At 38.1% G+C, this 21,116-nt stretch overlaps 5 protein-coding genes across 9 annotated transcripts; all 5 read right to left on the reverse strand.

Annotated features, from left to right (window-relative positions):
* Nucleotides 1-306: 306 nt before the first annotated feature.
* On the reverse strand, nt 307-16,181 carry LOC125214843 (nuclear pore complex protein Nup214-like). 5 transcript variants are annotated; one of them, XM_048116027.1, is made up of 5 exons: nt 5,350-6,918; nt 4,842-4,952; nt 4,007-4,673; nt 1,118-2,028; nt 307-859 (listed from the first exon to the last, which is right to left on the reverse strand). In XM_048116027.1, the coding sequence occupies exons 4-5, from the start codon at nt 1,974-1,976 to the stop codon at nt 450-452; spliced, it is 1,269 nt and encodes a 422-aa protein (XP_047971984.1). In that variant the 5' UTR covers nt 1,977-2,028; nt 4,007-4,673; nt 4,842-4,952; nt 5,350-6,918; the 3' UTR covers nt 307-449. The 5 variants fall into 5 exon arrangements, with proteins under 5 accessions (XP_047971984.1, XP_047971983.1, XP_047971982.1 ...); XM_048116026.1 differs by having other exon boundaries at nt 307-891; nt 989-2,028; XM_048116025.1 differs by having other exon boundaries at nt 307-2,018; nt 4,497-4,673; nt 5,350-6,916.
* LOC125209838 (spidroin-2-like) lies at nt 6,260-10,201 on the reverse strand. The gene is made up of 3 exons (XM_048109417.1): nt 10,057-10,201; nt 9,301-9,978; nt 6,260-9,201 (listed from the first exon to the last, which is right to left on the reverse strand). The coding sequence occupies exons 1-3, from the start codon at nt 10,199-10,201 to the stop codon at nt 6,956-6,958; spliced, it is 3,069 nt and encodes a 1,022-aa protein (XP_047965374.1). The 3' UTR covers nt 6,260-6,955.
* On the reverse strand, nt 10,214-11,714 carry LOC125214845 (dnaJ protein P58IPK homolog A-like). The gene is made up of 2 exons (XM_048116029.1): nt 11,575-11,714; nt 10,214-11,135 (listed from the first exon to the last, which is right to left on the reverse strand). Exon 2 carries the CDS (start codon nt 11,120-11,122, stop codon nt 10,262-10,264), a length of 861 nt encoding a protein of 286 aa, XP_047971986.1. The 5' UTR covers nt 11,123-11,135; nt 11,575-11,714; the 3' UTR covers nt 10,214-10,261.
* Nucleotides 11,764-16,195, reverse strand: LOC125209839 (dnaJ homolog subfamily C member 7 homolog). The gene is made up of 4 exons (XM_048109418.1): nt 16,167-16,195; nt 15,899-16,006; nt 14,791-15,031; nt 11,764-12,198 (listed from the first exon to the last, which is right to left on the reverse strand). Exons 1-4 carry the CDS (start codon nt 16,193-16,195, stop codon nt 11,764-11,766), a joined length of 813 nt encoding a protein of 270 aa, XP_047965375.1.
* A 673-nt stretch (nt 16,196-16,868) lies between these two features.
* LOC125214844 lies at nt 16,869-20,079 on the reverse strand. The gene is made up of 2 exons (XM_048116028.1): nt 19,917-20,079; nt 16,869-18,459 (listed from the first exon to the last, which is right to left on the reverse strand). Exon 2 carries the CDS (start codon nt 18,444-18,446, stop codon nt 17,139-17,141), a length of 1,308 nt encoding a protein of 435 aa, XP_047971985.1. The 5' UTR covers nt 18,447-18,459; nt 19,917-20,079; the 3' UTR covers nt 16,869-17,138.
* Between the last annotated feature and the right edge of the window lie 1,037 nt (nt 20,080-21,116).

A 21,116-nucleotide genomic window follows, 5' to 3' on the forward strand; every position in this document is an offset into this window, starting at 1 on the left:
TGATGTACTTAACCTTGTTTGATCTTTAAGTAGTTTGATTGTCTGCTTTGCTACATTTTCCAGGTTTCTTAGGGGTTTGGATTCAACAGTTGATCAACAATGCAGGTAATTTTGTCAGCATTTCCACAAGCAAAAGCACTCTCTACGGAATTGAGGATTTGGAATTGAATCATTTGTTCGGTAAAAGTGATATAGTAGTAATTAATATGCAGTGTGTGTGTGTATGTGAATGTGCAGTGCGTGTGCAGGTGCCCAATTTTATAACTATTTGAAAATTCCAATTATCTACAAATTAAAAGACAATCCTTCAACATAAATGAATCATTTACTAGCTAATGAATTATCTATAAAGATCGGATAAATGATTTAATGTACCTAATTAATGAACAAATGATTTTCCAAAACAACAAATGTTCCGCGAAGGTTTCGAGCCTTCGACGTCCAGGTTACTAGCCCCAAGGCCCCCCCATGCCCCAACGTGGATCCGCCTCTGGTCCCGGCTGATAGTTTGTATACACGAAAGAATTGGAGCTAGGACCGGTAAAAGGCTGAAATCCTTGCTGATAGTCTGTATACTCGAAAGAACTAGGAGCGGTTTGGCCTGCTCCTGGGTTTTGAGCAGCTGCAGGATTTCTGTTGAGATCAAAAGCATTTTGACCGGTATAAGCCATTTCAGGAGCGGGTCCGTGCTGATAGTTTGAATACGCGAAAGAACTGGGACCGGCCTGACCTGCTCCTGGGTTTTGAGCAGCTGCAGCATTTCTGTTGAGATCAAAAGCATTTTGACCAGTATAAGCCGTTTCAGGGAAAGGTCCATGCTGATAGTTCGTATACACGAAAGAACTAGGACCGGTTTGGCCTGCTCCTGGGTTTTGAGCAGCTGCAGCATTTCTGTTGAGATCAAAAGCATATTGACCGGTATAAGCCATATCAGGAGCAGGTCCGTGTTGATAGTTTGAATACGCGAAAGAACTGGGACCGGTCTGACCTGCTCCTGGGTTTTGAGCAGCTGCAGCATTTCTGTTGAGATCAAAAGCATTTTGACCAGTATAAGCCGTTTCAGGAAAAGGTCCATGCTGATAGTTCGTATACACGAAAGAACTAGGACCGGTTTGGCCTGCTTCTGCAGCAGCTGCAGCATTTCCATTAGGATCACAAGCTTGCTCCCGTCGAACCCAAGGAATCGGTTGGGCTGATTTGGAAAATACCGGCGTTGCTATCTCCAAAGCCGTAAACGGCTTATCACAATTGCGACAAAGAAGAGTAAGGTTGCCATACACCTTAAGATACTCAAAATGGACATTGCATCCACGGCAGACAGTCCAAAAGGCATCGGATCTTTGGGTCCTGGCCTTCTTTGTAATTTTACTCCGCGACTGCCGGGTAGAAGTTGAACTAGAAGGACCAGCTGTATGTGCTGCAGCTGATGAACCGCCAGTGTGTCCTGGAACTTTCTTTTTACTTTTCCGGGGTGAAGCTGATGGAACATCCTGTTGACTTGGGCGAGTTTGTGCAGAATTCCATGCCCCGCTCGGTGCTGATGGACCACCGGTATGTGTTAGGACAGTCTTTTGGACTCCCCCATATCCCCTCCTTTGGTTATATGCCACCCTCTTTTCTTCATCGGATAGCAAATTCCAGGCTTCTGAAATGAGTTGAAATGCGCCATCGGCCCCAACAGAAGAATTTTTATCAGGGTGCAGCTTTAGTGCAAGCTTCCTGAACTGCTTTTTTATGGTATCGTGATCATCTGAAGGGTTCACACATAGCACTCGATACCAATCTACTTCCCCATCTATCTTCTCCCCAGATAGATACACATCCAATGTTGACAGCAGCTGTGTAATACCAGAAAGCTCTGGATATAAAGATTGAGCTTTCAGCGCTAACTTCTTTGCACCGAGATAATCCATCTGCTCTATCATGCTCTCAGCAATTGACTTTGCCCGGATTGCTTCATCTTTATTGGACTCCATATTTATTATATAAACAGGGTCAGAAAGAGCACTCAGTATAACCTGACAGCAGCTGAAGCAACCAACATGGAAAGAGAAGAGAAATTAAGTTGAGCTGAAACATGAGAAATATTAATTGTAGAATCAAATGTTAAACAACCCAGTCAAAACAAAGTGCCATACAAGCGCAAATTAGATCCTTAATACTTCAGTGCAACTGATGTGTGAATTCCAAAGTTCTCCAAATTTCCATTTTCAGTTAGATCAGTTTGATCTCAAGAAAGGATACGAAAAAATATACAGTAGCAGCAAACTGCGATATCTCAAGCAAATCAAGTAACGTCTGGCATTATAATTCAATTTCAAATCCTTTGTTCGGTAAAAATATTATACGGAATTGAATTGCAAGGAATTGATATGAAGCGAGTGTGCAATTTGTGTGCATTGTGTGTGTGAAGTGTGTGTAGTGTATGAAACTGCCCAAATATATAAGTATATGGAATTCCAATTTTCTACTTTTGATATGGACTTGCAAATTGTGGAACTGGGAGGAATTGGAGTTGTATTTAAATTCCAAATCCAAATATTTTGTGGTACCAAACATTGGATATGGAATTGAAACCTCCAATTCCAATTCCACATACCAAACAGAGCCTAAAAGTTGGGGGAAGTTTTGTCATTTCAAAATTGGATACTATTTTAGGGCACCCAGAAAAGGAATAGTTCGATGAATGAACTGACGAGCATTTTTGTTTACGTTTGGATTACATAAATATAATTCATTACACACGGGAATAAATGCCAGTGCATCAAGAGTTCCTTTCAAACACATATCGAATTTGGAAAGTTTCAAACAAGTACTCAGCTAACAAATTTAAACAGCAAAGTGGCCAAAAAGCAAACCATTTTAAACACGTTGGTAACAGCTAATTTTGTGCACAACTACCTAATTTGCGCGCGAATAATCTTGTTATAACGGCTAATTCATCAGTTCAAATTTTACGCACAACTAATGCATTTATAGTCAATACAGAACTAGTTCCTGTGACAATGAAATACTGATAATGACACAATGATTAGTCATTAACCAAAAAGAGATTGAAAGTTGGGAAAGTTTTATCATTACAAAATTGGATACTGTTTTAGAGCACTCTGAAAAGAAATTAGTACGATGTGTGAACTGATGAGCATTCTTTTTTATGTTTAGAATACATTAATTTAATTAATTACACCCGACATTTATATGCCAGTTCACCACGAGCTCCTTTCGAAGACGTGTTGGAAGTTGACTAGTTACAAACAAATACTCAGCTGCAAAAACAGCAAACCGTTTTAAACACATGTCAGTATCAGTTAATGCACGCTACTGTCTAATTTGCGCGCGAATAATCTATATTATAACAGCTAATTCAACAGTTCAAATTTTACGTGGAACTAATGCATCTATATTAATGTTTATCTTGCACAAATACACATTGATTCTATACGTGACTAAATATTTCATCGACTCAGATCATGTGCCACTAATGAATCGAACTTATATTGACTAATTCAAACAGTTCAATTCTCAGCCTTGACTAATTCATTTCATAAGAACTGTTTCTTATGCATCTACCAATGCATGAACACAAGAATGTGAACCACTCCAGCTGAAACGGAATTTTCATTTTCCAAGCACACCAAATTCAATTACTATAACATCAATCCATCGCGAAAGGCACATACAAAGAACATTAAAACCTGTACCACACAAGTCAATAAAGCACATTACTCCAAACCTAGTAAATTCTTCAGCATAAAATCCCTAATCACAGCACAGACCTAGAAAAACAGAAATCGTCTAAAGCAGCAAGCAGAACAGTTCAAAACCCTAGAAAGCAAAAACAAAAAACAAAATGATAGCACAAAAAACCGCAAGCAGTGGATCTGTATGATTAAACACACACATCAACTCTTACTCAATTTAACACATTAGTACAATTTAACACCAGAGATGAAAAGATCAACATAAAAATCAAAACTTAAACATGAGAAAATAGAAGAAGTATTACCAGTAAAGATGAGAACTTCAATCAGCTAGAGTTGAAAGCTCCTGCTTTGTGAACTTTCCTTGAAGAGCACCAAATTGAAAGGGAGGAGAAATCAAAAACTTTCTCAAAGAGAAAGGAGAATACTGAGATATTGAAGGTTGTGAATATTGAAGGGTTATCACAGGACTTTTATACTACAAAAATACTTCACTAGAGTTAATAATTAACCATGGTTATTACAAAATTTAGCTTAACCGGAGTTACTTTTTTAACTCTCTTTTTATTTTTGGAAAATTGCATTTAAATGCAAGATGACATGTAACTGGTTATTTTTGTCATTTTATAAATTTTCAAATAAAATGATTAATTTATGTAACAGGAAGAATAGTGAATTTAAAATTTTTCCACTAATTCTGAAAGATTCCTTTTCTTTGAATTAAAATAACTAATTCCATTGGCCTGGAACTATAAATTTATTAGAATCTGACTACCAAAAACTGACCAACTTAACTTTGTTTTGTATCTTTAACTTGTCTTTGGGTCTTCTGCTTTGCTGCTTTTTCCAGGTTTCTTAGGGGTTTGGATTCAACGGCTGATCAACAATGCAGACGATTTTTTCAGCATTTCCATAAGCAAAACCACTGTCAGTTTGTGACCAGCTCTTACGATTTTGTTGTCCAAAAAGCATCTGAAAATAGATTATAAATAGCCCCATTAGCAACATCACTATAGTTGACAAGTTCTAGTCCCAAAATCATATAGGAAAATATAAGGGTCTCAGAAAAGCTAAAGATTGCAACAGTTGATACATGCAAAAAAAGTGATAATGATCCACAAAAAGGTTCAAGTGTTTAACTCATCAGGTAGAACATCCCAGAGTCCATTGTAGGCAAAGCCCGTGTTGTTAGGAGCGCACCGAGGCAATTTGGTAATAATCTGGAGCGCGCTCCCCACGAATCAGGGCGCACTAATGAGTCATCAGATTAAGTTCTTAACAGGTGGATGAGAACATGAGAGTAAAATTTTACAGACTTAGATATTACTGAGTAATAATTACTTGAGATGGTCTACCTCATTGTACATACCAAAAGAGGCCATACAATTAATATACTAATTAATACCATTCTAATTAATACTATTATAATTATTATAAAAGTTTTCTTCTAATTACTTTCATATAAGAATATTAAAAGTTACATTATTAGAGGTGCAAATAACATTAAATGAGTGTAATTACTAACACAACTATTATAATTAGTATCCTTAAAAAAGTCACAGGTGTAATTTGCTGTTTCTAAATTTGGCAAATGATAATAAATAACAATTCTCAAAGCCAAATCGTTGCTGAGGAGGATAATAATTACCTGAAGATATTTGACAGGCACCATACCTCCAAAAATTGGAATCTGATGCATTGTGCATTGGATGTCCAGTAGCATAATCAAATCAGTGGTAATTTCCTTCTTAGGATACGTTAAAACTTTATTAGAAGTACTTACAGCTGAAAACTGTAGGCACACAACTGAAGGGAAGGAATGACAACCCAAAACTACGGGGTGTGCTTTGATTAAAATACAGTCCATCAGTATAAAACAACAATTTTTTTTTTTTTTTTTTGCATTACTTTCATTGATAAAAACACAGATTGTGCAGAGTTGTGCCCTGGAACAACAGTATAGTCAGGTAAATGACTTAAAGTAAGAATGTTGTATAATAGCAAAACACATTCATTAATAAACAAACAAAAGGGGGGTTTTGTCAAAGAAAATAGATGAACAGCAAGGATACACAGGTCAGGACATCCCACTACTAATAACATAACTAATTTCTGTTACCACCATGTCATTTGCACATTGTTGTTCGGCCTATACTTATCCCCGTAAAGCATTTGCCTCAGTTAATCTATATATTGGAGTCGCTTAGCTTCTTCAGAATCTCCCTTTGAGTATTGAGCACCAACAACTTTCAGGTTCAAATTGCACTGCTTGGCAAACGGTGTTAGAGTAAAGGACGGAAAGCAATCATAAGGAAAGGAACTTAATAAAATATTGAATGGAAAAAAACAACTCTACCAACTGTTCGACTAAATAACTGAAAGAAAATACTAATGTAATCTCAATTAAATCCTCCGCAGGAGGCCACAGTATCTTTACTGATTAATACCCGTGATCTTCTACCAGATGCCCTCTCAACAAGAGGTTCATCTATTATAGATGTGAACAGATAAGAGATAAGGAAAGAGATGTCCTATCCTAAATCTAAAAGAGATACTCAAAAAATCAAATAAAGAGATATATACTCAAACAAAATCTTCTAAATATTTATTCCCTTAATCCTTATCATGCCCATCTATATCTTGCTGTTGATTTCTTCAGAACACAGCCCGAGGCCCTCGTTTGTATACTTTCCATTCTGTATTCGTATTAGACAGCTAGTGGCGGAAAAACATTCCATGAGTAGTTGCAGCCCCAAAATCTCCCTGGGCCATGGGTGTTTGCTCTGTATCTATTACTATCACCATCAACAAGTTTTACCTTTTTAAAGAATTTATCCAAATTAGCAGAGGCATGTGATTCAGTATGTGGTGTCTTCAAGCTACCATGCGCCAGCTGAACAGCATTGTCTGGTTTTTCTGCAGTAGTATAAGCTGTTTCAGGAAGGGGTTACCTGCTGATTATTTGTATACACGAAAGAATTGGGACAGTTTGGCCTGCTCCTGGGTTTTGAGCAGCTGCATCATTTCCAGTAGGATCAAAAGAATTTTTGACCAGTATAAGTCGTTTCAGGAAGCGGTCCCTGCTGATACTTTGTGTACAGGAAAGAACTGGGAACGCCGGTTTGGCCTGCTCCTGGATTTTGAGCAGCTGCATCGTTTCCATTAGGATCAAAAGCATTTTGACCACTATAAGCAGTTTCAGGAAGGGGTCCCTGCTGATAGTTTGTATGCATGAAAGAACTGTGACTGCCTATTCAGCCTGCTCCTGGGTTCTGAGCAGCTGCAGCATTTCCATAGGGATCAAAAGCATTTTGACCGATATAAGCCATTTCAGGAATGGATCCTAGCTGATAGTTTGTATTTATGAAAGAACCGGGACCGGTTTGGCCTGCTCCTGGATTTTGAGCAGCTGCATTATTTCCATAAGGATCAAAAGCATTTCGACCAGTATAATCCGTTTCCAGAAGGGGTCCCTGCTGATAGTTTGTATACATGAAAGAACTGGGACTGCCGATTCGGCCTGCTCCTAGGTTTTGAGCAGCTGCAGCATTTCCATAGGGATCAAAAGCATTTTGACCGACATAAGCCATTTCAGGAAGGAGTCCCAGCTGATAGTTTGTATTTATGAAAGAACCGGGACCGGTTTGGCCTGCTCCTGGATTTTGAGCAGCTGCATTATTTCCATAAGGATCAAAAGCATTTTGACCAGTATAATCCGTTTCCAGAAGGGGCCCCTGCTGATAGTTTGAACACATGAAAGTACTGGGACTGCCGATTCGGCCTGCTCCTAGGTTTTGAGCAGCTGCAGCATTTCCATAGGGATCAAAAGCATTTTGACCGACATAAGCCATTTCAGGAAGGGGTCCCAGCTGATAATTTGTATTTATGAAAGAACCGGGACCGGTTTGGCCTGCTCCTGGATTTTGAGCAGCTGCATTATTTCCATAAGGATCAAAAGCATTTCGACCAGTATAATCAGTTTCCAGAAGGGGTCCCTGCTGATAGTTTGTATACATGAAAGAACTGGGACTGCCGATTCGGCCTGCTCCTGGGTTTTGAGCAGCTGCAGCATTTCCATAGGGATCAAAAGCATTTTGACCGATATAAGCCATTTCAGGAAGGGGTCCCAGCTGATAGTTTGTATTTATGAAAGAACCGGGACCGGTTTGGCCTGCTCCTGGATTTTGAGCAGCTGCATTATTTCCATAAGGATCAAAAGCATTTTGACCAGTATAATCCGTTTCCAGAAGGGGCCCCTGCTGATAGTTTGAACACATGAAAGTACTGGGACTGCCGATTCGGCCTGCTCCTAGGTTTTGAGCAGCTGCAGCATTTCCATAGGGATCAAAAGCATTTTGACCGACATAAGCCATTTCAGGAAGGGGTCCCAGCTGATAGTTTGTATTTATGAAAGAACCGGGACCGGTTTGGCCTGCTCCTGGATTTTGAGCAGCTGCATTATTTCCATAAGGATCAAAATCATTTTGACCAGTATAAACCATTTCAGGAAGGGATCCCTGCTGATAGTAGGTATGGACGAAAGAACTGGGACCAGTTTGGCCTGATCCAAGGTTTTGAGCAGCTGCAACATTTCCATTAGGATCAAAAGCATTTTGACCAGTATAAACCATTTCAGAAATGGGTCCCTGCTGAAAGTTTGCATACTCAAAAAAACTGGAACCGGTTTGGCCTGCTCCTGGGTTTTGAGCAGCTGCAGCATTTCCATTAAAATCAAAACCATTTTGACCAGCATAAGCCGTATAATCCATTTCAGGAAGGGGTCCCTGCTGATAGTATGTATACATGAAAGAATTAGGACTGGCTTGGCCTGATCCTGGGTTTTGAGCAGATGCAGCATTTCCATTATGATCAAAAGCATTTTGACCAGCATAAGCCGTTTCAGGAGGGGGTCCCTGTTGATAGTTTGTATACACGAAAGAACTCAGACCGGTTTGGCCAGTTCCTAGGTTTTGAGCAGCTGCAGCATCTCCGTTAGGATCAAAAGCATTTTGACCAGTATATGCCGTTTCAGGAAAGGGACCCTGCTGATATTTTGTATACACCAAAGAACTGGAATCGCCTTGGCCTACTCCTGGGTTTTGAGCAGCTGCAGTATCTCTATTAAAATCAAAACCATTTTGAAAAGTATAAGCAGTTTCAGGAAGACGTCCCTGATAGTTTGTATACACAAAAGAACTGGAACAGGTTTGGCCTGCTCCTGTGTTTTCAGCAGCTACAGCTTTTCCTTTAGGATCACAAGCATTTTGACCAGTATTAGCTGTTTGAGGAAGGGGTCTCCGCTGATAGTTCGTATGCACAAAAGAACTTGGACCAGTTTGGCCTGATCCTGGGTTTTGAGCAGCTGCAGCATTTCCATTAAAATCAAAACCATTTTGACCAGAATAAGCCGTGTAATCCATTTCAGGAAGGAGTCCCTCCTGATTGTATGTATACATGAAAGAACTGGGACCGCTTTGTCCTGCTCCTGGGTTTTGCACAGCTGCAGCATTGCCATTAGGATCGAAAGCATTTTGATCAGCATAAGCCGTTTCAGAAAGGGGTCCTTGCTGATAGTTCGTATAGATGAATGAACTGGGACCTGTTTGGCCTGATTCTGAGTGTTGAGCAGCTGCAGCATTGCCATTAGGATCAAAAGCATTTTGATCAGCATAAGCCGTATCAGGAAGGAGTCCCTGTTGATACTTTGTACAGACGAAAGAACTCAGACCAGTTTGGCCTGCTCCTGGGTTTTGAGCAGCTGCAGCATTTCCGGTAGGATCAAAAGCATTTTGACCAGTGTAAGCCGTTTCAGGAAAGGGACTCTGCTGATAGTTCGTATCCACGAAAGAACTGGAATCGGTTTGGCCTATTCCTGGGTTTTGAGCATCTGCAGTATCTCCATTAGTATCACAATCATTTTCACAAGTATTAGCAGTTTCAGGAAGACGTCCCTGATAGTTCGTATACACAAAAGAACTGAAACAGGTTTGGCCTGCTCCGGTGTTTTCAGAACCTACAGCTTTTCCTTTAGGATCACAAGCATTTGGACCCGTATTAGCTGTTTCAGGAAGGGGTCCCTGATAGTTCGTATGCACGAAAGAACTGGGAGCGGTTTGGCCTGTTCCTGTGTTTTCAGCAGCTATAGCTTTTCCTTTAGGGTGACAAGCCTTTTGACCAGTATTAGCTGTTTCAGGAAGGGGTCCCTGACAGTTCGTATGCACGAAAGAACTGGGAGCGGTTTGGCCTGCTCCTGTGTTTTCAGCAGCTACAGCTTTTCCTTAAGGGTGACAAGCATTTTGACCAGTATTAGCTGTTTCAGGAAGGGGTCCCTGACAGTTCGTATGCACGAAAGAACTGGGAGTGGTTTGGCCTGCTCCTGTGTTTTCAGCAGCTACAGCTTTTCCTTTAGGATCACAAGCATTTTGAACAGGGAAACTTGTGTTTGATATCTCTCGTCGAACCCAAGGAACCGGTTCGGCTGATTTGGAAAATACCGGCATTGCTATCTCCTAAGCCATAAATAGCTTATTACAATTGAGACAAAGAAGAGTACGGTTGCATTACATCTTAAGATACTCTAAATGCCTATTGCATCCACGGCAGACAGTCCAAAAGGTATCGGATCTAACATGGTAGGAAGCCGGATTTTGAGTCCTGGCCTTCTTTGCAGTTTCACTCCGCGACTTCCAGGTAGAATTTGAATTAGAACGACCAGCAGTATGTGCAGCAGCTGATGGACCACCAGTGTGTCCTGGAACATTTTGTTGACTTGGCTGGGATGGTACAGATGGAACTTTCTTTTTTCTTTTCCGGGGTGAAGCAGATGGAACTTTCTGTTGACTTGGTACAGATGGCGCTTTCCGTTTACTTTGTCGGGGTGATGCCGACGGAACATTCTGTTGACTTGCGCGAGTATGTGCATGATTCCATGCCCCGCACGGTGCTGATGGACCACCTGTTTGTGTTAGGACAGTCTTTTGGACTCGCCCATATCCCCTCCTTTGGTTATATGCCACCCTCTTTTCTTCATCGGATAACAAATTCCAGGCTTCTGAAATGAGTTTAAATGCGCCATCTGCCCCAACAGAAGTATTTTTATCTGGGTGCAGCTTTAGTGCAAGCTTCTTGAACTGCTTTTTTATGGTATCGTGATCATCTGAAGGGTTCACACATAGCACTCGATACCAATCTACTTCCCCATCTATCTTCTCCCCAGATAGATACACATCCAAGGTTGTCAGTAGCTGTGTAATACCATAAAGCTCTGGATATAAAGCTTGAGCTTTCAGCGCTAACTTCTTTGCACCGAGATAATCCATCTGATCTATCATGCTCTCAGCAATTGACTTTGCCCGGGTTGCTTCATCTTTATTGCACTCCATATTTGTTATATTAACAGGGTCAGAAAGAGCACTCATCATAACCTGACAGCAGCTGAAGCAACCAACATAGAAAGCGAAGAGAAATTAAGTTGAGTTGAAACATGAGCAATATTAATTGTAGAATTAAAAGTTAAACAACCCAGGTAAAACAAAGTTCAAAACAAGTTCATTTATCTGAAATCAATCATTCACACAAGTTCAAAACATTCAATGTGGAATCAACGTCTCCTCTATTTATTCTCCCTCTCGTAAAAATGATATACAAAATTGAATTTGAAGGAATTGATATTATGTGTGCAATTTATGTGCAGTGTGTGTGTGGTGTGTGAAAGTGCCTAATTCTATAACCATCTGGAATAACAATTTTCTACTTTTTGAACTCACACATCAACACTTGCTCAATTTAACACAATAGTACAATTCAAGACGAGAGATGACAAGTTCAACATATAAATCAAACCTTAAACATGAGAGTAAAGAAGAAGTATTACCAGTAAATATGAGAACTTCAATCAGCTGGAGTTGAAAGCTCCTGCTTAGTGAACTTTCTTTGGAGAGCACCAAATTGAAAGGGGGGAGAAGTCAAAAACTTTTTCAAAGAGAAAAGAGAATACTGAGATGTAAATTTATCTATAAATGGAATAAAAGGTTGTGACTATAGAAGGGTTTTCACAGGATTTCTATCCCCTCCTTTGGTTATATGCCACCCTCTTTCCTTCATCGGATAGCAAATTCCAGGCTTCTGAAATGAGTTTAAATGCGCCATCTGCCCCAATAGAAGTATTTTTATCTGGGTGCAGCTTTAGTGCAAGCTTCTTGAACTGCTTTTTTATGGTTTCGTGATCATCTGAAGGGTTCACACATAGCACTCGATACCAATCTACTTCCCCATCTATCTTCTCCCCAGATAGATACACATCCAATGTTGACAGCAGCTGTGTAATACCAGAAAGCTCTGGATATAAAGCTTGAGCTTTCAGCGCTAACTTCTTTGCACCGAGATAATCCATCTGTTCTATCATGCTCTCAGCAATTAACTTTGCCCGGGTTACTTCATCTTTATTGCACTCCATATTTGTTATATTAACAGGGTCAGAAAGAGCACTCAGCATAACCTGAAGCAACCAACATGGAAAGAGAAGAAAATAAAGTTGAACATGAGTAATATTAATTGTAGAATCAAAAGTTAACCCAGTCAAAACAAAGTTCAAAACAAGTTCATTTGATCTGAAACCATTCATTCGCACAAGTTCAAAACATTCAATGTGGAATCAATGTCTCATATATTTATTCTCCCTCTCGTAAAAATGATATACAAAATTGAATTTGAAGGAATTGATATTATGTGTGCAATTTATGTGCAGTGTGTGTGTGGTGTGTGAAAGTGCCCAATTCTATAACTATCTGGAATAACAATTATCTACTTTTTGAACTCACACACAACTCTTGCTCAATTTAACACATTAGTACAATTCAACACTAGAGATGACAAGTTCAACATATAAATCAAAACTTAAACATGAGAGTAAAGAAGAAGTATTACCAGTAAAGATGAGAACTTCAATCAGCTGGAGTTGAAAGCACATGCTTAGTGAACTTTCTTTGGAGAGCACCAAATTGAAAGGGGGGAGAAGTCAAAAACTTCCCTAAAGAGTAAATAGAATACTGAAATTTAAATTTATCTGTAAATGGAATAAAAGGTTGTGACTATAGAAGGGTTTTCACAGGATTTTTATCCCCTCCTTTGGTTATATGCCACCCTCTTTTCTTTATCGGATAGCTAATTCAAAGCTTCTGAAATGAGTTTAAATGCACCATCTGACCCAACAGAAGTATTTTATGTGGGTGCAGCTTTAGTGCAAGCTTCTTGAACTGCTTTTTTATGGTTTCATGATCATCTGAAGGGTTCACACATAGCACTCGATGACCAATCTACTTCCCCATGTATCTTCTCCCCAGATATACACACATCCAAGCTTGTCAGCAGCTTTTGTCATTTCAAAATTGGATACTATTTTAGGGCACCCAGAAAAGGAATAGTTCATATGTGAACTGGTCATTTCCGTACAAGTTTAGATAACATGAATATAATTAATTACACACGGGATTTATATGCCAGCTCATCAAGAGCTCGTTTCAACCATGTTTTGGAAGTTGACAAGTTTCAAACAAGTACTCAGCAAACCATTCTAAACAGCAAACCGTTTCAAACACGTGTTGATATCAGCCAATTCTGTGCACAACTACCTAACTTGCCCGCGAATAATCTATGTTATAACGGCTAATTCACCAGTTTTAAATTTTATGTGCAACTAATGCATTTATAGTCAATACAGAGCTAATCCCTTCATACTTCTGTAACCATGACATACTGATATTGACACTATGACTAGTCATTACCCAAGAAGAGACTGAAAGTAGGGGAAGTTTTGTCATTTCAAAATTGGATATTGTTTAAATGCACCCTCAAAAGAAATCAGTTCGATGTGTGAACTGATGAGCATTTTTCTTTTAAGTTTAGAATACATGAATTTAATTAATTACACCCTACATTAATATGCCAGTTCACCACAAGCTCCTTTCAAAGACGTGTCGGAAGTTAACTAGTTACAAACTTATTCAGCTGCTAAAACAGCAAACTGTTTTAAACACGTGTTGATAACAACTAATGCGCGCGACTATCTATTATATCAGCTTATTCAACAGTTCAAATTTTACGTGGAACTAATGCATCTATATAAATGTTTATCTTGCACAAATACACATTGATTCGATGCGTGACTAAATATTTGATCGACTCAGTTCATGTGCCACTAATCTAACTTATAGTGACTAAATCAAACAGTTCAATTCTTAGCCTTGACTAATTCATTTCATAAGCACTGTTTCTTCTGCATCTACCATTGCATGAACACAAGAATGTGAACCACTCCGGTTGAAACTGAATTTTTCATTTTCCAAGCACACCAAATTTAATTTGATGCAAAGAACATTAAAACACAGCAGCGCACAAGTCAATAAAGCACATTACTCCAAACCTAGTAAATTCTTCAGCAAAAAATCCCTAATCGAGGCCCAGACCTAGAAAAATAGAAATCATCTAAAGCAACAAGTAAAACAGCTCAAAACCCCTAGAAAGCAAAAAACAAAAAACTAAATGACAGCACAAAAAAGATCAAGCAGTGGATCTGTAAGATTGAACTCACACATCAACTCTTGCTCAATTTAACACATTAATACAATTCAACACTAGAGATGACAAGTTCAACATAAAAATCAAAACTTAAACATGAGAATAAAGAACAAGTATTACCAGTAAAGATGAGAACTTCAATCAGCTAGTGTTGAAAGCTCCTGCCTTGTGAACTTTCCTTGAAGAGCACCAAACTAAAAGGGGGGGAGAAGTCAAAAACTTTTTCAAAGAGAAAAGAGAATACTGAGATGTAAATTTATCTATAAATGGAATAAAAGGTTGTGACTATAGAAGGGTTTTCACAGGATTTCTATCCCCTCCTTTGGTTATATGCCACCCTCTTTCCTTCATCGGATAGCAAATTCCAGGCATCTGAAATGAGTTTAAATGCGCCATCTGCCCCAATAGAAGTATTTTTATCTGGGTGCAGCTTTAGTGCAAGCTTCTTGAACTGCTATTTTATGGTTTCGTGATCATCTGAAGGGTTCACACATAGCACTCGATACCAATCTACTTCCCCATCTATCTTCTCCCCAGATAGATACACATCCAATGTTGACAGCAGCTGTGTAATACCAGAAAGCTCTGGATATAAAGCTTGAGCTTTCAGCGCTAACTTCTTTGCACCGAGATAATCCATCTGCTCTATCATGCTCTCAGCAATTGACTTTGCCCGGGTTGCTTCATCTTTATTAGACTCCATATTTATTATATTAACAGGGTCAGAAAGAGCACTCAGTATAACCTGACAGCAGCTGAAGCAACCAAACATGGAAAGAGAAGAGAAATTAAGTTGAGCTGAAACATGAGTAATATTAATTGTAGAATCAAATGTTAAACAACCCAGTCAAAACAAAGTTCAAAACAAGTTCATTTATTCACACAAGTACAAAACATTCGATGTGGAATCAACGCTTCCCCCCTATTTATTTCCCCTCTCGTAAAAATGGTATACAAAATTGAATTTGAAGGAATTGATATTATGTAAGTGTGCAATTTGTGTGCAATTTGTGTGCAATTTATGTGCAGTGTGTGTGTAGTGTGTGTGCAGTGTGTGTGGTGTGTGAAAGTGCCCAATTCAATAACTATTTGGAATTCCAATTTTCCACTTTTGATATGGAATACAAATTTTGGAATTGGTAGGAATTGGAATTGTATTTAAATTCCAAATCCAAATATTTTGTGGTTCCAAGCATTGGATTCGGAACTGAAGGCTCCAATTGTAATTCCACACTACCGAACAGAGACTAAAAGTTGGGGAAAATTTTGACATTTCAAAATTCGATACTCTTTTAGGGCACCCAGAAAAGGAATAGTTTGACGTGTGAGCTCAAGAGCATTTTCGTTTACGTTTAGATTACATAAGTATAATTAATTAATCTAGGTAACAGAAATTGCATTTTACATAACTTTAGGGAAAGAATAGTGAATTTACAATCGAATGACTAATTCTGAAAGATTCCTTTTTCTTTAAATTAAAATAACTAATTCCATTGGCCTGGGACTATTTACTTATTAAAATCTGAGTACCAAGAATTGATCAACTTAACTTTGTTTTGTATCTTTAACTTGGCTTTGGGTCTTCTGCTTTGCTGCCTTTTCTGGGTTTCTTAGGGGTTCACATTCGACGGTTGATCAACAATGCAGACGAATTTGTCAGCATTTCCACAAGCAAAAGCACTGTGTCAGTTTGTGACCAGCTCTTACGATTTTGTTGTCCAAAACAGCATCTGAAAATAGATTACAGATAGTCCCATAAGCAATATTACTATAGTTGACAAGTTCTAGTCCTAAAATACTATAGCAAAATATAAGGGACTCAGAAAAGCTAAAGTTTGCAACAGTTGATACATTCAAAAAAAGTGATAATGATCCCAAAAAAAAGTTTACCTCATCAGGTAGAACATCCCAGAGTCCATTGTAGGCAAAGCCCATGTTGTTAGGAGCTCACCAAGGAGATTCGGTAAAAATCCAGAGTGCGCGCCACATGAATCAGGGTGTTCAGATTAAGTTCTTAAGAGTTGGATGGGAGTAAAATTTCTATGTTTAGATATTACTTGAGATGGTCTACCTCATTGTACACACCAAAAGAGGCCATACAATTAATATCTAATTAATACTTATCATTCTAATTATCACAATAGTCATCCACTAATTACTTTCTTATAGGAATATAAAAAGTTACATTAATTAGGTTAAATCGAGGTGCACAGAACATTAAATGGGTGTAATTACTAACACAACAATTATAATTAGTACTCTTAAAAGAGTCATAGGTGTAATTTACTGTTTAAAAATCTGGCAAATGACATTAAAAATCACAATTCCCAAAGCCAAATTGTTGCTGGCGAGGATATAAGTGCTTGAAAATATTTGACAGGAATCATACCTCCAAAACTTGGAATCTGATCCATAGTGCATTGGGGATGCCCAGTAGCATAATCAAAATCAATGGTAATTTCCTTCTTAGAATATGTTAAATACTTTATCAAAAGTACTTACAGCTGAAAACAGTAGGCATATAACTGAAGAAGGAATGACAACCCAAAACTACCAGCTGTGCTTAGATTATTAAAAGACAATCCATCAGTATAAAACAATTTTTTTGCTTTTCTCTAATTGATAAAATCACAGATCATACTAAGCTTGTGCCCCAGAACAACAGTATAGTCAGATAAAGGACTTAAAAAGGAATCTTCTATAATGGCAAAACACATTCATTACTAAACAAACAAAAGGGGGGTTTTGTTAAAGAAATTAGATGAACAGCAAGGACACACAGGTCACTTCTATTACCATCATGTCCTTTGCATATTGTTGTTCTACCTATATTATCCCAGTCAAGTATTTTCCTCAGTTGATCTACATATTGGAGTCGCTTAGCTTCTTCAGAATCTCCTTTTGAGTATTGGAGACCAACAGCTTTCGGGTTTCAGCCCCAAAATATCCCTGAGCCATATTAAGGTTTGCTCTGTATCCATTACTATCACCAGCATCTAGTTTTACCTTTTTAAAGAACTTTTCCAAATTAGCAGGGGCATGTGATTCAGTATGTAGTCTCTTCAAGCTATCACGCGCCTGCTGAACAACATTGTCTGGTTTTTCAGCAGCAGTATTAGCTGTTTCAGGAAGGGGTCCCTGCTGACAGTTTGTATACACAAAAGAACTGGGACTGGTTTGGCCTGCTTCTGGGTTTTGAGCAGCTGCAGCTTTTCCTTTAGGATCACAAGCATTTTGACCAGGATAACTTGTGTGTGAATGCTCCCGTCGAACCCATGGAACCGGTTTGGCTGATTTGGAAAATACAGGCGGTGCTATCTCCAAAGCCAGAAACGGCTTATCACAAATGCGACAAAGAAGAGTATGGCTGCAATACATCTTAAGATACTCAAAATGAGTATTGCATCCATGGCAGACAGTCCAAAAGGCATCAGGTCTAACATGGTAGGGAGCCGGATTTTGAGTCCCAGCCTTCTTCGCAGTTTTATTCTTTGACTTCCTGGTTGAAGTTGTACAAGAAGGACCAGCAGTATGTGCTGCAGCTGATGGACCACCAGTGTGTCCAGGAACTTTCTGTTGGCTTGGCTGGGATGGTACAGAAGGAACTTTCTTTCTACTTTGCCGGGGTGATGCTGATGGAACATTCTGCTGACTTGGCTGAGTATAAGCATAATTCCATGCCCCGCATGGTGCTGATGGACCACCGGTATGTGTTGGGACAGTCTTTTGGACTCCCCCATGTCCCCTCCTTTGGTTATATGCCGATCTCTTTTCTTTATCAGATAGAAAATTCCAGGCTTCTGATATGAGTTTAAATGCGCCATCTGCCCCAACAGAAGTATTTTTATCTGGGTGCAGCTTGAGTGCCAGCTTCCTGAACTGCTTTTTTATGGTATCGTAATCATCTAAAGGGTTCACACATAGCACTCGATACCAATCTACTTCCCCACGTATCTTCTCTGAAGATAGATACACATCCAAGATTGTCAGCAGCTGGTTAATACCATAAAGCTCTGGATATAAAGCTTGAGCTTTCAGCGTTAACTTCTTTGCACCGAGATAATCCTTCTGCTCTAACTTGCGCTCAGCAATTAACTTTGCCCTGGTTGCTTCATCTTTATTGCAATCCATATTTATAATATTAACCGGGTCAGCCAGATCACTCAGCATAACATGTCAGCAGCTGAAGCAACCAACATGGAAACAGAAGAGAAATTAAGTTGAGTTGAAATATGAGTAATATTAATTGTAGAATCCACAGTTTAATCACCCAGGAAAAATAAAGTGACATACAAGCACAAATTAGATCCTTAATGGTACTTCAGTACAACTGATAGGTGAATCCTAAGGTTCTCCAAATTTCAATTCTTTAAGTTAGATCAGTGTGACTTCAAGAAAGGTTAAGAAAAATAAATAAAGTAGCAGCAAATATCAAGCTGTGATATCCCAAGCAAATCAAGTAGCGTCCAAATATCATATTGTGCTCCTGCAGACAATGAGTAAAGGATAGTTACACCCACCGCTACTAGGTATAAGCCACAATGTTATACCCACCGATACTAGGTATAAACCACAATCAATCCTAATTCTGTAGTTATTTCAAATAAACCCCAACAAGTTAAGAACATTCGAGATTGAACAATTTTTCAATCAACTAAAGCCAATACTATTCAGTCTGTTACACTACATTTGATGCGGAATCAATCAATACACAACTTCAAAACATTCAATGTGGAATCAACGCTTCCCCCATTTATAATTAGTTAGATGTGTGAACTGACGAGCATTTTTCTTTTAAGTTTAGAATTCACAAATTTAATTAATTACACCCGACATATATATTCCATTTCACCACCATCTCCTTTCAATCACGTGTCGGAAGTTGACTAGTAATAAACAAGTACTCAGCTGCAAAAACAGTAAACTGTTTTAAACACGTGTTGATAACGGCTAATATTGCGTGCGACTACCTATTTTGCGTTCGAATAATCTATTTATAACGGCCAATACACCAGTTCAAATTTACATGGAGCTAATGCATCTATGTCAATTTTTATCTTGCACAAATATAGATTGGTACTACGCGTGACTAAATATTTGATGCCACTAATCTAACTTATAGCGGCGAAACCAAAAGGTTCTATTCTCTCTCATCCTTGACTAATTCATTTTATAAAAACTGTTTCTTCTGCATCTACCATTGCATGAACACAAGAATGGGAACCACTCCGGATAATGCTGTTTATTTTAATTTTCCAAGCACACCAAATTCAATTCGAATCTTATATACAACGTGAAAGGCACATGCAAAGAACATTAAAATACTGCGCCACACACCTCAATAAAGCATATTACTCCACATTAGTAAATTCTTCAGCAAAAAATCCCTAATCATAGCAAAAACCTAGAAAAGGAGAAATCGTCTAAAGCAACGAGTAAAACAGCTCAAAATCAGCTTAAAACCCTAGAAAACACGACAAAATACAAAATGACAGCACAGGAAGGCGCAAGCAATGGATCTGTGTGATTGAATACACACATCAACTCCGCTCAATTTAACACATTAGTACAATTCAACACCAGAGACGACAAGCTCAGTGTGAAAATCAAAACATAACAATGAGATTAAAGAAGTATTACAAGTAGAGATGAGAACTTCAATCAGCTGGAGTTGAACGCTCCTGCTTTGTGAACTTTCCTTGAAGAGCACCAAATTGAAAAGGGGAGGGGAGGGGAGAGGAGAGGTCAAAAACTCCTCCAGAGAGAAAATAGAAATCGGAATGTAAATTTATCTGTAAATGGAATTAAAAGTGGTGAGTGGTGACTATTGAAGGGTTTTTCACCGCTTTTTATACTAAAAAATTAGTTCACTGTGGTTATAAATTAACCATGGTTATTACACAATTTTGCTTAACTAGAGTTACTTTTTTAACCTTCATTTTATTTGTGGAAAATTGCATTTAAATGCAACCGGTCGGAACCCTGTTCGAGAACCTTCTCGCATAGATTCCCTTCACAAAGTTATCGCCAACAATTAGCTCTTATCCCTTAATGTCAAAGGGCGAGTCAGTGCGTCATTTTTCTTCTCTACCATGACGAATCAATTGACTTAATGTACGAGAGGATACATAATTGGTTATTTTTTGTCATTTTGTAATTTTTCAAATTTAAATAATTAATCAATTTAACAGAGATTGCATTTTTTTTACATGAATATAGAGAAAGAATAGTGAATTTACAAATGTTCTACTAATTTTGAAAGATTCATTTTCTGTAAATTTAAATACAAACTAATTCCAGCATGGGATTATTAATCTATTGAATAATATTTTCTTGATATGTTTGAAAATATTAAGAAAGAATGCCAGCATTTCAATTTTATTTATTATTTAAATTCAATTAATTAGTAGTACGAGTTATAGCAAAATAAGATTTTTTTTTTCTAGTTAAATTGATAGTATTTGAGAAAAATATTAGTATTGTACGTATTATTATACTTTCTACATTCACAATTTTAAGTCTCACCTTGACTTTTTGTGGGCTTTAAATGCGAAGGGAAGTTGGTTATTAAAAATTAGTAGAAAGTGGATACCACTTATATCCTATATTAATTTGATAATGCAACGCGAGTAATGATTTAGTGGTGTGTGGTCTACTTGTCAAAGAAAAAATAAATAAATGAAATTTTAAATCTTGAATGTACCAAAATAAAAAATGAAACATTATTTCGTGTATGTAAAAAATAATATACAACATAAAGAGTATCCATAATTTAAATATAGTTGTATTTAAATTTTGATCGATAAATTATTAATAGGGAATATAATAATAATAATAATA

Source organism: Salvia hispanica, chromosome 3 (assembly GCF_023119035.1).
Source record: "Salvia hispanica cultivar TCC Black 2014 chromosome 3, UniMelb_Shisp_WGS_1.0, whole genome shotgun sequence".
NCBI classification, from domain to species: domain Eukaryota; kingdom Viridiplantae; phylum Streptophyta; class Magnoliopsida; order Lamiales; family Lamiaceae; genus Salvia; species Salvia hispanica.

Excerpts from the sequence above, each read along its gene's own strand:
- LOC125214843 (XM_048116024.1), bottom strand. The coding sequence starts at position 1,976 with ATGGAGTCCAATAAAGATGAAGCAATCCGGGCAAAGTCAATTGCTGAG.
- LOC125214845 (XM_048116029.1), bottom strand. The coding sequence starts at position 11,122 with ATGATGAGTGCTCTTTCTGACCCTGTTAATATAACAAATATGGAGTGC.
- LOC125209838 (XM_048109417.1), bottom strand. The coding sequence starts at position 10,201 with ATGCCGGTATTTTCCAAATCAGCCGAACCGGTTCCTTGGGTTCGACGA. Across the intron at positions 9,979-10,056 it reads AGCAGGCCAAACCACTCCCA|GAAAAGCTGTAGCTGCTGAA; the intron begins GTTCTTTCGTGC and ends GTCACCCTTAAG. Across the intron at positions 9,202-9,300 it reads CTCAGAATCAGGCCAAACAG|CTGTGCAAAACCCAGGAGCA; the intron begins GTCCCAGTTCAT and ends GCAATGCTGCAG.
- LOC125209839 (XM_048109418.1), bottom strand. The coding sequence starts at position 16,195 with ATGGACTCTGGGATGTTCTACCTGATGAG. Across the intron at positions 15,032-15,898 it reads TTGTTGATCAACCGTCGAAT|CTGCTGTCAGGTTATACTGA; the intron begins GTGAACCCCTAA and ends TGGTTGCTTCAG. Across the intron at positions 12,199-14,790 it reads GGGAGAAGATAGATGGGGAA|GTTATGCTGAGTGCTCTTTC; the intron begins GTAGATTGGTAT and ends TGGTTGCTTCAG.
- LOC125214844 (XM_048116028.1), bottom strand. The coding sequence starts at position 18,446 with ATGCTGAGTGATCTGGCTGACCCGGTTAATATTATAAATATGGATTGC.